The sequence below is a fragment of the Quercus robur genome, chromosome 5 (genome assembly GCF_932294415.1).
Source record: "Quercus robur chromosome 5, dhQueRobu3.1, whole genome shotgun sequence".
Lineage (NCBI taxonomy): Eukaryota > Viridiplantae > Streptophyta > Magnoliopsida > Fagales > Fagaceae > Quercus > Quercus robur.
This window is the reverse complement of record NC_065538.1, coordinates 64202874-64217855: the sequence shown is the minus strand read 5'-3', so window position 1 is coordinate 64217855 and position 14982 is coordinate 64202874. Positions and strand designations below refer to the sequence as shown.

Here is a 14982-nt window from a genome sequence, read left to right as displayed (position 1 = left end):
TTCTCTGGGCTCTCTTTCCCTCTCCGTCTGATCTTGAGAAGAAGAATGGTTTGTGGACAAAAATAAAAGAGATATATTATGTTCACAACATCTTTACAACAAAATAAAATGTGTGGCCTTTATTGTTTTTTTTTTTTTTTTTTTAATTTATATATATATATATATATATATATGGAAGAAATGTAAGGGTGTGCACTATGCCTTTAAATGATAAATTTGTCTTTTATTAAAACTTAATGACAAGAATAAGAATAATAATTCCTTAAATTAAGATTAAATTGTGTCTTTTATTAAAAAAAAAATGAAAAGAGATAATGATAAATGAATGAATATTAATAATTAAACAATAAAAACTGATGATCTTTTAGGGATAAATTAATGAATAAACTCATTCCTAAAATATACATAAATTTGTTAAATTTTAAATTACCTAAAATTTTAAAGGATTTGCACAAGAGTAACATAGATTTTATAAATACTAACAAATAAATATGCATGAAAATTAAAATTAGACCGTTAACAATATAGATTGTTGGAAATTTTAAAAATTATACTTTAAAAAATTATGGCTATTTGAAATTTAGAAAGAACAAAGAATGATTAAAGAAGAAATAAAGAATGAATAAAGAAATAATATTTAAATAGAATAGAAAAATGATAAAGCATTTGTTAAAAAGTGCATTTGAAAAAAAATAAGTACATAGAAGATGAAGATACTTCAATTAAAGGTTTCTCATGACGGCTAGGGTTTTTTCTCTCAGCCGCGTGTAGAATATTGTCCCTAACCTAGTTTAGGGTTTCTGTTCCCTTCACGTCTCCGGACTGATAGGACGGTGCGTTTAGTCGGTGTAGTGCTATTCTGAATCCTGTTCTGCTTCGAACTATTAGCATGGCTGGTCTGGAAGATATGTGGGCACGTTTCACTCTTACAGAGGAAGAAGAAGGGGGTGCAGACGTTCCGAACAAAGAGGATGTGGAGGTTCACCGGTTGGCAGGGAAGTTTTTTACGAAACGAACGCTAAATGTTGATGCAGTGGCTCGCACCTTCAAGCCACTGTGGAAACCGGCGGGTGAGTTAAAGATTCGTGACTCGGGTGATAATGTGTTGGTATTTGAGTTTGAAGATGTTTTGGACCTTGAACGAGTCCTCGAATACGAACCTTGGTCGTATGACAAAAGCTTAATAGCTTTCCAAAGGGTTCTTGACGTTGAACAGATACCCCATCTTGATTTCGGTCAGGTTACTTTCTGGGTGCAGTTGCACAATATTCCATTTAAGAACCTATCCCAGGAAACCGGTGAAGCAGTAGGTAACTCAATTGGGATGGTGGTTCAAGTGGTTGACCCGGAAGACAACGGCGCGGGCGGCGAGTTCTTGAGAGTCCGAATAACCATGGATATTTCCAAGCCACTTCCGCGCTGCTCAAGACTTCGATCAGGGGGAAGACAGTTAGGGCTGGTGGGACTCAAATACGAACGCCTCCCTAACTTTTGTTATTGGTGCGGTCGTGTTACACATGGGGAGCGAGACTGTGAAGTTTGGTTGAGGGGAAGAGGGAAGTTGAGAAGAGAGGATCAACAATACGGCGAGTGGTTGAGAGCGGAACCGATTCGCCAAAGCAGAAAAACCGTGGCTGTTATCCCAGGCAATGTGCGCAACCAGCCGCCATGGTGGAAGAAAAACCAATCAAGCAAAAGTAATGAAACCCCAGCTCCACGTCGAGATGATGTACACCATGATGCACAGTCTGCTATGGAGGCCGAGCATTACATGGATAACTTTGTGGCTTTCAAGAAAGGCAATACTGGAGTGGGCAGTGAGCATGATGAAGGACAACGTTGTGATTCCGCTAATGAGCCATGTCTGAAACAAACCAATCCAAGCCATGCAGTGAGATTGGATGAAGATGTTGTTGGTTTGTCTATCCAAGAAAACTACATTCCATCCGACAGGGGTAGGGCCGAGTGCTCACCACATAAAGCCTCACTCCCCCTTAGTCCGAGAACTAATCCAATTCCATTGCAAGATTGCACAAACAGTGTTACCAACTCTAATCCACAAGTATCCATTCGAACCTGGAAGAAGTTGGCCCATGAACCAGGTAATCCAATTCCAATCTCTTCTCCTATGGTTATTGATAGAAGACCTAGCATTGAACTAGTTGATATGAGGGGAGGGAAAAAATTATGTTTGGCAGAATGTAACTATCTTGAAAAAGAAAACTTGAAGGTGGTGGCTGGTTCCCAGCACCACCGGGCCCAATGAGTTGCCTTAGCTGGAACTGTCGTGAGCTTGGGAACCCACAGACAGAAGATGAACTAGTTACGTTGGTAAGTAACAAAGATCCCAAGCTGATTTTTTTAATGGAAACCAAGGTTGAGAAATTAGTTTTAGTACGAATTGGTAGAAAGATACATTATGCTAATCTTTTTGAGGTTCCACGCCATAACACTGGGGGTGGTCTTGCTTTGTTTTGGACTGCTGATTCTAATGTGGATGTTCAATCTTTTTCAGAAAATCATATTGATGCCATTATTGACCATGGAGTTGATGACGCCTGGCGGTTCACTGGTTTCTACGGAGACCCTGAGACCGCCAGCCGGGAAAACTCCTGGTCCATGCTTAGAACTTTGAGTACACGGTTCACTCTCCCTTGGTTGTGTATTGGTGATTTTAATGAAATCTTATATGCAGATGAGAAACAGGGTTGGCTTGATAGACCGGAGAGGCAAATGCAGGGTTTTCGTGATGCTCTTGATTTTTGCAGGTTGAAGGATTTGGGGTTTAATGGCTTCCCATTCACATGGTGTAACAGGCGCCCAGGAAATCAAAATGTTTGGATCCGATTGGATAGAGGGGTTGCTACCGTTGACTGGATTTTGAAATTCCCTACCTCCAGAATTCACCATTTGGATGCTTTTCATTCTGATCACAAGCCTATACTCCTAAGCCCAGATCTTGAACAAAACCGGTTTTTATAAAAAAGGACGTCCTTTCCGGTTTGAAGCCATGTGGTTAAGGGACAGGTCCTGTGAAGAGGTAATTCGAGATTCCTGGGGAGGTGGGATGGTTCAAGTCACAGCATGGGGTTTCAATAGCAAAATTTCTACCTGCCAAACAAATCTTAGAGAGTGGAATAAAAATACTTTCGGCCATGTTCGACATTCTCTAAAGAAAAAATTGGCGGAGTTGAAGTCGGAGGAGGAGAGTGGAGGGTACAGAAACAATCCTTTTCGGATTCAGGAGTTACGAGACGACATCCAACAGTTACAAGCATGAGAGGAGTGTATGTGGAAGCAAAGATCTAGAAACAGATGGCTTAAGGAAGGGGACAAGAACACAAGATATTTTCACTGTAGAGCAAATCAAAGGAATAGGAGGAATTTGATTACAGGATTGGAAGATGACAATGGAATTTGGGTAGAAGATGAGGTCGGCTTGGGGAAGGTGGTGGAGGGCTATTTCGATCAAATTTTCACCAGTTCAAATCCGCATGGTTTTGACACTATCTTGTGTGGTATCCAAAGTGTTGTTGGGATGGATTCGACTGAGCAGTCAGAGGGTGATTTCCAAGCTAGTGAAGTCAAAGAAGCTCTCAATCAAATGGCCCCCCTCACAGCCCCTGGTCCTGATGGTATGTCCCCTGTATTCTATAAGTCTTTCTGGCACATTGTAGGGGAAGACATGACTGCAGTGGTACTCCGAGCCTTAAACTCAGGTATTGTTCCAGAATCCATAAATACTACTTTCATCACCCTCATTCCCAAAATTAAGAACCCCAAGAAAGTTTCAGACTTTAGGCCAATAAGTTTGTGTAATGTCATTTATAAACTTATTGCTAAAGTGGTGGCTAACCGTTTGAAAAAGTTTCTAGCTATTTCTGTGCCAGATTCGCAGAGTGCTTTCCTTTCAAGTCGGTTGATATCTGATAACATTCTTGTGGCTTTTGAGATGCTTCATTTTTTGAAGAGAAAAACACGAGGCAAAATGGGTTTTATGGCTCTAAAGCTTGATATGAGTAAAGCTTATGACAGGGTGGAGTGGAGTTTTGTGGAGGCAATAATGCAACATTTGGGGCTTGGGGAGAGGATGAGAAGAATAATTATGTCTTGTATGAAGTCAGTGTCGTACTCAATTCTTCTCAATGGGCAGCCAGTTGGAAACATTAAACCCTCTAGGGGGCTCCGCCAAGGTGATCCTTTGTCACCGTATCTGTTCCTATTATGTGCCATGGGTCTACAAGGCTTATTGAAAAAGGCAGAGTTGGAAGGTAAGATAAAGGGGGTGGCTATTAGTAGATATGGTCCTCGAGTCTCACACTTATTCTTTGCTGATGATAGTGTCCTATTTTGTCGTGCTACTAAGGTTGAGTGTCAGAGGGTCCTGGATATCTTGGCTATGTACGAAAGGGGAACAGGTCAAAAAATTAATAAAGAGAAGACTAATATTTTCTTCAGCTCCAATACCCTACAACAAACCCAATCTCGCATCCAACATTTGTTGGGAGTCCCAGCAATCAGACAATATGAAAAATACTTGGGTTTGCCAGCACTAGTGGGGAGAGCGAAAAAAAGGAGTTTTATCTATCTCAAGGAAAGGGTGTGGAAGAAATTACAGGGGTGGAAAGAAAAGCTGTTGTCCATTGCAGGTAGGGAAGTTCTCATTAAAGCTGTCATTCAAGCCATACCAACGTACACTATGGGTTGTTTCACGCTACCCAAAGGGTTGGTCAAAGAGTTAGAAGTCCTTATTAGGAAGTTTTGGTGGGGCTATAATGATGATTCAAGGAAGGTGCATTGGGTTAGTTGGGAGAGGTTATGTGAGGCAAAAGAAGTGGGTGGAATGGGTTTCAAAGAAATTGAGAAGTTCAATGACGCCCTCCTTGCTAAGCAAGTATGGCGGATGATGCAAAACCCGGAGTCCCTTTGCTTTAGGGTCTTCAAAGCCCGTTTCTTCCCAAATTGCTCTATTCTTGATGCCAAGGAGTCCAATACCGGATCCTATGCATGGAAGAGCATTCTTGGTGCTTGGGATGTTATTAGAAAGGGTATGATGTAGCGTATTGGGAATGGTCAATCTGTTCGAATAAAGGAAGACAAGTGGCTCCCGGTAAAACCAAGTAGAGTAATTCTCTCCCCTCTCCCCTCAGTTATGGTGGAAACTAAGGTGAGCTCTCTTATCAATCCAGAGCTGGGTGTGTGGAAATCTGAGGAGGTTAACCGGGTTTTTCTACCTCATGAAGCTTCTTTGGTATTGGGGATTCCACTTAGCCACAGAAAACCCCTTGACCGTGTGACTTGGTCATGCACTCCATCAGGGGAGTATAGCACAAGCAGTGCCTATAAATTGCTAGCTACCTCGGCTTCAACAGCCCATGCAAGTTCATCCAATCAGGCCTCTCAGAGAAGTTTTTGGAAAGGAATTTGGAAGCTGTAGGTGCCCAACAAGATTAAAGACTTTGTTTGGAGAGTTTGTAACAATGCTCTGCCTACCAAGTGTAACCTGAAGCGGCATCATATTACAGAGTCGGACTTGTGCGAGTTGTGCAAAGATACCCCGGAAGATGCCCTTCATGCACTGTGCTTTTGTAGCCACGTAGCCCCTGTGTGGCAACCTTTCCACTGGTTCCAAACCTTGATATCTCCCCCTCCCCTTAATTTCTGTGATTTACTTAACAAGCTTTTGCAGGTTCGGGATGATCTCAGAACAGAGTTGTTCGCAACAATTGCTTGGTGCTTGTGGAACAGACGAAATGCTCTTCATTTTGGTCGCCCAGCTAATCCCATGGCGAATATCAGTTCCGTTGCTAGCGCACTGGTACAGGAATTCATTGCTAGCCAGATTCCAGAAATCCCTATCCATCAACCTTCTGCTCAGCATCAATGGCGCCCTCCAAAACCAGATGCAGTCAAAGTGAACTTCGATGCGGCTCTCTTCAAGCGGACGAACTCAGCTGGTATTGGCATCATCGCACGTGATTGGAGAGGAGGTTCCCTTGCTGCCTTGTCCATGCCTATTCCGCTATCTTCATCAGTTGCTGATATGGAAGCACTGGCCTGTCTCAGAGCGGTCCAATTAGCAGCAGAGTTGGAGTTTCAATGCGTAATCTTTGAAGGTGACTCGGCCACAGTCATTTCTGCAGTAAACCAGGGGTCTTCACTACTATCTTCCTTTGGAAATATTGTTGACGATATTCGGTATTTACTTCCTAGTTTTTCTTCAGCTACTTTTAGTCATGTCAACCGCACTGGTAATTTAGTTGCGGATGCTCTCGCAAAAAAGGCTTCTTCCAAGCCAAGTTTGGATGAATGCTTTACCTTCAGACATTGCCGTTTTGGTAGACTTTGATGTTCATTAGTTTTATTTTCAGTTCAATAAAGTCCCAGACTTGAGGTCTGGTTTCTCAAAAAAAAAAAAAAAAAAAAAAAAAAAAGAAAAAAAAGAAGAAGAAGAAGAAGATGAAGAAAACTATTTACTCTACCTTATAAAAATATTAAAAAATGCTAGGGAGAATGCTTTAACATTATCTTAGGCCTCTAAAACAATATAGTATAAATAATCTGAAAAAAATATTGAAATATATCAATTATTCAGCTCATTGAGACAAAAAAGAGACTCACCATACTTAGGTGTTTATACAGCTACCCCGATCTGCTCGAAAATGTTAACCAATCTTATTCAGTTCTTCCCTGCCGTCGATTTTCACTGGCTGAGATCAAGACAGCTACCAATAACTTCGATGATAATTTAGTAATTGGTGAGGGTCGTTATGGGAAAGTTTACCAGGGGTTTATTGACGACCGTTCCATAAGCGTTGCAATAAAGGGTGTGAATATCATCAATTCATGGCGGAGATTTCACGAGTTAAGGACCGAGGTGCTGGTGCTTTGCCAGCTACGCCACCCTAACCTTGTCCGTCTCATCGGATATTGTTTCGAAGATGAACAAGAGGGGTTCCTTGTCTACGAGTTCATGGTCAATGGAAACCTCGCGAGACACCTCTATGCCACTAACCTCGATCACGATCCGGTCCCGTGGAAACGAAGACTACAGATTTGCGTTGATGTGGCACTTGGGCTGCACTGCCTTCAAACTGGGCTGAAGCATTCTATCATCCACCGTGATGTGAAGCCGACCAATATTCTGTTGAACGAGAAATGGGAGGCCAAGTTGTCAGATTTCGGGTTGTCCAAGATGGGTCCCCCGAGTTTGTCAAAGGCTTTAATTAGGATCGAAACTAATAGAATTGTGGGTACTTACGGTTACATGGCTCCTGAGTATGCCATGAATGGGGTGCTGACTGATAAATCCGACGTCTACTCTTTTGGTGTGGTACTGCTGCAACTACTCAGTGGAAGGAAACCATCTGAACTGGTAGAACAGATGAATCTGGTTAGTTGGGCTCGAAAATGTAAACAAGAAGGGACCATCAATGAGATAATTGATCCGTATCTGATGGGGAAGATAGCTCCAGAGTGTTTTATGGTATACGTTGACATTGCCACTTCTTGCGTGCGAAATCAAGCCGAACGTCGACCCACCATGGGTGAAGTGCAGGTACGCCTTGAACATGCACTGGAGCTACAAGATAGCGCAGATGCTGCTACTGGTGATTGTAACTATTGTTTTGATGAATATACCTGTAATGCTTCTTCGGGAGACGCTTCTCCAATTGATACGTGGTGGAAAACAGCTTTAGGGAGCACCACATCTGCTGAAGAATTGTCCTTGGAAACCGCAATGGCAAATGGTCAAATATGATTAACCACAAACAATTCACAGGTATGTGTTTTTTCAGTTTTTGGATTGGTTTTGTCTTTATATTGTCTTTTATTACTGATGGAGTTTATGGTCTGTGTAATTGCTGAGAAAATGTGGCAAAAGAGACACAAACTTTTCCTTTACCTAAAGTTATTGGGATGGGGAATCCTGATGTTTAAATAGTTTATTGCGATATTTTTATTCCTATGCTATGTAATACTCCTTGTACTGAGTCGTTCACTATGGAATTCATCACTAAGTTGATATTTATGATGTTCTGATGTGGTAAGTTTATATAATGTTGTCTAGTCTTGCAAATTATTATTTTCTTTGGTCTCTCAATTCTTACAAAGCATTTGAAGCAATGCTCATTTTGAACTTTTATTATGAAAACTCATCAAAAAAGGCTTGGACAATAGTACATTAGAATATTTAGTAGTCTTCCTAGATATTCTAATTCTGCAATTCAACTTCCCTTCGACAACATTATGTGCTAATGCTATTTTTTCTATTTAAAAAAAAAAAAATGATCATTTTGGGGACTTTTCTTCAATCTTGGCAACTTGGGATAATTAATCAATTGTTCAATTGTAATGTGCTTAGTTTGTCTTGGGTGTAATTTTTGGGTGGATTCATGTTACGATACATTTTTTTCAATCACATTTTGGAATTTACACACCATATGTTTGACAAAATGTTTCACTCACTCTTGCATTAGTTTAAAGTTGACTTCATGGTTTGTTCCTCTTGGTTTTAGTTGCCTGGTCATCTCATTTTTTCTCTTTTGCATTTAGGCTTACTAGGCCATCAACATCTTTGTCAATTTAGTACATGCTCTTGCATTAGGTTAAGTCAATTTCATGGTTTGTGCCTCTTGGTTTTAGCTGTCATTGGTCATCTCATTTTTTCTCATGTGCATTTAGGCTTGCTAGGCCATCAACGTCATTGATAATGTACTAGTAAAATAGAACTTTCCACCATCAAAGCCCACTTTACAACATTAGAGTATTTAGTAATCTTACTAGATAGAAGTGTTTATGAATTAAGTCTTTTGTATTAATATATGTCTCTAAGTAATCAGTTACAACTTTAAATTTTCAATGGTTGAGATAATCTAGTGATTTAGTCACTAGAAGATAGCATGTTTTATAACTTATTTGTGGTAAAACGATGATGCTGCAAATTTTTATATGATTCTTTGTTTGGCCACATGAGGAAAGAAACATTTAAGCTAAGCCAATTTTGAAGACTTGACCACCAGCTTGGGTTTCTTCATGAGCTAATAAGACCAAGAGATCAAAGATTGCTCTTAAAAGTAAAAAAGTAACAAAAAAAAAAAAAAAATCTGAATTACCATAGCACAACTCACTAATCTGGTGACTAAATCACCAACTACAATTCTCTAATTGTATCATACTTGAAATACACATGCTCAACCCAAAAGCTAGTTTTGTCCTAATTTATAGTTTTATTGGTTTAGTTTGCTTTTATGACATACAATTAGTATTTTTATTTAGCTTTGTGACCACTTTTTGTTGTTGGAAATCTTGGTCCAAACCTTACTAAGTTATCTTAATACCATTTAAGTTTGTTGAATTGAATTTTAGCCTAATTATATCTATAAGTGGGGAATAATATGTTTGATCTTCTTTAAGGTGCATAAAACAACTATAGAAGGTAAGCATTCTCCTGCATATATACTAACATAACTTGGTGTGTTTTTGCACAATGACTGTAAAATAAGATAGAATTTTTTTTTTCCTATTATTTGACTTGCGTGAAAAATCATTAATGTTTCTTGTAAGAAGAGTTTGCATGCCTAAGAAGAGTTTTCCCCCTATCGTGGTAACGAAGAACTTACCTTGAAGGTGACAGGCGATAGAACTCTTACTTTTTAGAAGGCATTGTTGAATAACGTTTTCTTGATGCTCCAATCTTAACAATCTTAAGCCCACCGTTGTCTCTCAGAGTTTCAGTTATTTTGTAACAAAGAGCAGATGCATTACTTGTCCCACTCCCAAGAGCAGCATTCAAGTTCTCACGACTTACCCATATTGATGTTAGATATGGGAATCCCAGTTTCATCTTTATAATTTATCACATCTATCTTCTCCTTAATGCATTTGTAGTGTAGCTTCATTGGAAGTTGCAATATCAACCCCAAAAAGCACGAGTTTTTTGGCTTCATCTTCAGGCCCTCAGGGAGCTTCATGGAAATTTGTTAGATAGCACTGATTGTGTTTTCAACCAATTGAATTTTCAAGTAACATTGGACCTTTTTTTAATGAATTAGTTTATATAACATGCCTCATCAAATAGATCAATCATCAAATATTTAAAAACAAATTATAAGTAGCATGTAACTTTGCAATATGAACTAAAGATTAGACATGCATATCTCTTTTCCAACTACAAAATGTACCAATAATGAGAAACACTATCCCAATCTCCTCACAAACACAACTCTCTGTGGAAAAGCCAAATGGCCAATCATCAACCGCAAACAATGATCAAAATCACATTTCTAGAGATAGGGATGCTCTCCATTTCAAAGTTAGGAGAAACCAAAATGAAAGCATAGTGGCTGAGTCTTTTCTACAATGTTTTAGGAATAGAACTTGGATGTTTGTCAGTGATATGATTGCCACGGGATGGAGATCTTTATGGGAGGGTGTGCTCTTGTTTTGGAAAATGGATCAAATTTTTAATTTGTGTGAACTCGTCTTTCGCACAAACTTCCACAGCTATCCTTAACAAATTGAGGTATCTATTTGTCATTTTAAATGTCTGCATTTATCGGTACGATGTCCATGGTCTTGATGGAACTTACTATACCTACTTATATCCCTGCCTTTTGCTAAAGCAAACATGGGTTGAGGCCATTGAAAAGACGGTTCATCTTTTATCTGCATTAACACCTGTTCAATGGGCATTATCAAAGGAGTAAGGTTAGCTAAATTTGACCTTCGACTTGGGAGGTTTCTTTTTCCATTCAAAGTCTATTTTGAGCTTTGTGTTTCCTTCTTCTTCTCAAGGTGGCAACTTGTTCCTTCATCTCTCTTCCTTTTGTTGGTTAGTTCCTTCGCGACTACTGCGCCTTCTGCATTCGTGTACTTCTAGGTTTTGTAAAACAGCTCTGTTATTGACTTTGGTGGGAGAGGTCGATTCAACACCTTGGTGGTGAACAGTGAATCTATGCTTCAAATCGTTACATCTAGGTTCTCCATGTCTTTTTCTCTCAAAATCCTCCTGAGTTCATCCATCTCTCTCCTCATGCTATGGAGTTCACCTTACATCCTAGATGGATTTTCTCCTAAAGCTCTTTTTCTCCTATTACTGTTTCCTTCCATCCTCTTAGGTTGCTCATATCCACTTTAGGTCTCAATTGCTTTTCGCAATTCTCCATTCTAGCATATCAATTCTGCTATACTAGCCATGAAAGCCTGAATCTGTTGTGCGACTTGCTTAGGGTCCATCTCGCACTATGGAGATTTCTTTTGTCAATTCAAGAAACTATATGGCTTTGCAAATGTCCCCACAGAGGACGCCAAACTGATGATGCAAAAAATCAATAGTTGAGATATTCATCAGTGTGGATGGACGATGATAATGGATTCGTCCAGGGACAAACCTACGACATATCTAAAATAGAGAAAAAGTGATACACCAGTGTGGTGTTTGCCAAACACCCTCTAATGATTAAGTTAGAATGGGATTCCGTTGAAGTGTATTGCAAAAGAATTCAACTTAGGAGTAGTTTTTTGGGTGACAATTTTGTGTACCAATTGGTGCTGTCTCTTCCCGACTTTATAGCCATCTTTGTTTTTAAGAAGCAACAGATCTCTGCATTCATTCTCATTTGTAACAGTTAAGGCGTTACAAACTGGTGCTTTGACTTGCGTAACGTCTTCTTTCATGTCTGTTACTCCTTATCATAAATGCTCGCTATAAATGCGTAACGTATCTTGGGTTCATCTATTATTTGAACTAGTTGCGAACCCGCGTGTTGCGCATGATAATAATTTTTATGGTGGTTTTATTATTATTATTTTTTATAATTTAAACTAATTTAATAAAGAATAATGTATTTCATAATCATATTTTTATTTATTATAGAAACAATAATAAATGTAATACAAGAATAATCATACATCATAAATATAAATTTTTTCATACCAAAATGAAAATAATACAATTTTTCACAGAAATTCAAAAAGCAAATTAATGAAAAAATTCATTTTTTAATAAAATTTAGTTATAACAGTTTGTGAATTATTAAAAAGAATATAAATTTTGGAAATTATTCTTTAATTTTAAACAAACTTTTTCAAACCTTTTTTTTTTCTGCTTGCAATCCAAAACACCGGAAAACATAACTAAGAAAATTAATAAACTTAACAATGATTAATCAAACAATTAGGAAAAACAATTTGTTGTTGATAATCTATTAAGGTTATTTTCTTGGCAGAAATTGTAATTTCATCCACCCAAAACATATTATCAAATAAACAAATATTAGCAGAATCTAAGAATTAAATTTCTATATATGCATTGTTATAAAATAATAATAACAATTAAACTAAAATTGCATAAGCTAAAATTTGTCAACCATCTTATTATTTTCGTTTGGCTAACCTTTGCTGTTCTCTAAATAAATGACATTATAGAGTACTTCTAATACAAGTATTAAGAGTACTTTTTCCACCATAAAGGATTAAAAAATAAACAAAAATTAGTAGAGTCTCATAGTTAACATCTAAATTGAGCACTATAAAAAATAATGATGTGTAATAGAATAAATATCAAATTACAATAAATACCAAATTATCCAAATCATGCTATGCAATAAAATAATATTATATTTTTATATGCTATATTTAATTCTTTATAATGTAATAGGATAAAATTTAACAATCAAAGAGAACATAAATATATATATATATAAAACAATAAATACCAAATTATCCAAATTATGCTATGTAATAGAATAATATTATATTTTTATATGCTATATTTAGTTCTTTATAACACAATAGGATACAATTTAACAATCAAAAAGAACAAAAAAAAAAAAAAAATTTAAAAAACAAAACTAAATTGCATTAACCTGAAGTAGAGTTTTAAATAATATAAAAAATTATCAACCTAAAGCAAAGATACAAGAAAAATAAAAAAATTCACCGAAAAATTGAGAGAGAGAGAGAGAGAGAGCACTTTTTTGTGAGAAAAAACTATGCACATAATGAATGAGATAGTGACAAATTTATAGTAAGATGTTGTGAATAAAAAAAGACTAAACTAAAATAAAGGAAGATGAAAGGAAAGAGAAAGAAAGATATTAATGTAGAGGGTAGTGGGAAGATGAAAATGTAAGGGGGGAGAAATGTTGGAGAAGTGTAAATATTAAAAAAAATAAATGTTAAAAACAATTATAGGAAAATTGAAAAAAGAAAAGAAAAAAATAATAACGTAGACGCTAATGTGCCTCAACTGGAGCGTAACAATAATAAATGTTACGCTTCAACTTTTAGATATATATAAATATAGATGACAAAGCCATTATTTTTTGGACTCATCAATGTACATGACTATGTTTGCATTTGTAAGCGTGAATTAACATGTACAACAATCACATCATTGTCAACACTTTTTTTTTTGTTTGGTCAGTCTTATTCACTTCCTTTCAAATTATTGTTAAGGAGTGAAATTCTTGTTCCAAAGAACCGTGGATTCTTTGTTTCTTCATGGAGAAGTTGAGCCCTTCAATTTATCACAAGTTGCGTTTAGATCATTTCCACCTTTATGCTGAAAGATAGATTATGGGGCCTTTCCTTTCTTGCAATGGTGATAGTCTTGAGTTGTATGGCACAAGTGTGCCTTTTTCCGCCCATGAGCCCACTTTGGCAGCACCAACACTATGTAATAGCCTTTATCATGGGGATCCTTGCTTTATCATTCGTCAAACTGCTCAAGGTCTTTTGCATTTATAATTGATTATTCATCAGTTTTCTAAAGTCACCAATTGAACTATAGCGCTGGATGTCAACTAACCAAGCTATACCAAGCTCAAGTACCATTAGTGCAGTGCATCGGTTTGCGAATTTCAAGAACAACCAAAAAGGCCAAGAAAACCAAGATTGGCAGAGATTGCAAAGATCTAAAATGGGATGACAGATATTGATGGAGATATGCAATAGGACGGTGATCTCCGGTGACTGGATGTGAGTGAAGAGGAGAGAGAGGAGAGAGCATAAAAAATCGTTTCACAAAAGACAAAGGGAAAAAAAGAAAAAAAAAATGAACGTCAAAGAAATTGTATATATATATATATATATAATATATACACACCACCGCACACTCTTATTATCTTGGTCATTCTACGAGTATAAGTTCTTGTGGAGCGTAGGAGGCAAGGGCTGAAGTTTAAATTTCTAAAAAGAAGTTTTCTATACATATATACTTAAAATATTTTAGAGTATAATTTTTATCTTGTATAAAAAAAAATATATATATATATATATATATATTTTTATGACATCAAACCTCAACAAGGAAGAGGATTCCCTTGAACCACCTCTTGGACTAAACCATAGATATATCATATATGACCCCACCTATCAGAAGGCAGAACCATGTATTAACTATTAAGTAATTCAAGAGAATTCCAAATTGAATTGAACCAACTCATTTCAAAATTCCAACAAAGTAAACTGCACCATTGGCCGGTGAAATAAAAAATAAATAAAAATAGAGAAAGAAAAGGAAAGAGAAGAACAAAGAATGAATAGAAAAAAAAACGTAATGCATGGTGTCATGAACACCAGTTTATATTTCGAAGTTATAAAAGCACTACATTGAATATGATCGATCATCTCCGAGTCAAAGCCGTCACTTTCCACTCCCATTATTGAATCTGATAATTCTCTCGCGTCAAGCTCTAGGTGTACGACCGAAGCGTTTTATTTTATTTATTTATTTATTTATTTTATGACAACAAGGAAGAGGATTCCCTTGAACCACCTCTTGGACTAAACCATAGATATATGACCTCAGCTGCCAGAAGGCCAGAACCATGTATTAACTATTAAGTAATCCAAGAGAATTTCTAATTGAATTGAACCAACTCATTTCAAAATTCAAACAAGTAAACTGCACCTTGGTCGGTGAAATAATAAAAAAATAAAAATAGAGAACGAAAAGGAAAGAGAAAAACAAAGAAT

General features: G+C 37.2%; 3 protein-coding genes across 3 annotated transcripts; all 3 read left to right on the top strand.

Moving 5' to 3' along the window:
- Positions 1 to 889: 889 nt before the first annotated feature.
- Positions 890 to 2266, top strand: LOC126728543 (uncharacterized). Its single transcript, XM_050434348.1, has one exon. The coding sequence runs from the start codon at positions 890 to 892 to the stop codon at positions 2264 to 2266; it is 1377 nt and encodes a 458-aa protein (XP_050290305.1).
- A 2886-nt stretch (positions 2267 to 5152) lies between these two features.
- LOC126728542 (uncharacterized) lies at positions 5153 to 6349 on the top strand. The gene is made up of 2 exons (XM_050434347.1): positions 5153 to 5251; positions 5690 to 6349. Exons 1-2 carry the CDS (start codon positions 5153 to 5155, stop codon positions 6347 to 6349), a joined length of 759 nt encoding a protein of 252 aa, XP_050290304.1.
- Positions 6350 to 6578: 229 nt separating this feature from the next.
- On the top strand, positions 6579 to 8030 carry LOC126726660 (receptor-like protein kinase FERONIA). The gene has a single exon (XM_050431977.1). The coding sequence runs from the start codon at positions 6974 to 6976 to the stop codon at positions 7760 to 7762; it is 789 nt and encodes a 262-aa protein (XP_050287934.1). The 5' UTR covers positions 6579 to 6973; the 3' UTR covers positions 7763 to 8030.
- Positions 8031 to 14982: the final 6952 nt, after the last annotated feature.

Excerpts from the sequence above, each read along its gene's own strand:
- LOC126726660 (XM_050431977.1), top strand. The coding sequence starts at position 6,974 with ATGGTCAATGGAAACCTCGCGAGACACCTCTATGCCACTAACCTCGAT.
- LOC126728542 (XM_050434347.1), top strand. The coding sequence starts at position 5,153 with ATGGTGGAAACTAAGGTGAGCTCTCTTATCAATCCAGAGCTGGGTGTG. Across the intron at positions 5,252-5,689 it reads TACCTCATGAAGCTTCTTTG|GTTCGGGATGATCTCAGAAC; the intron begins GTATTGGGGATT and ends AAGCTTTTGCAG.
- LOC126728543 (XM_050434348.1), top strand. The coding sequence starts at position 890 with ATGGCTGGTCTGGAAGATATGTGGGCACGTTTCACTCTTACAGAGGAA.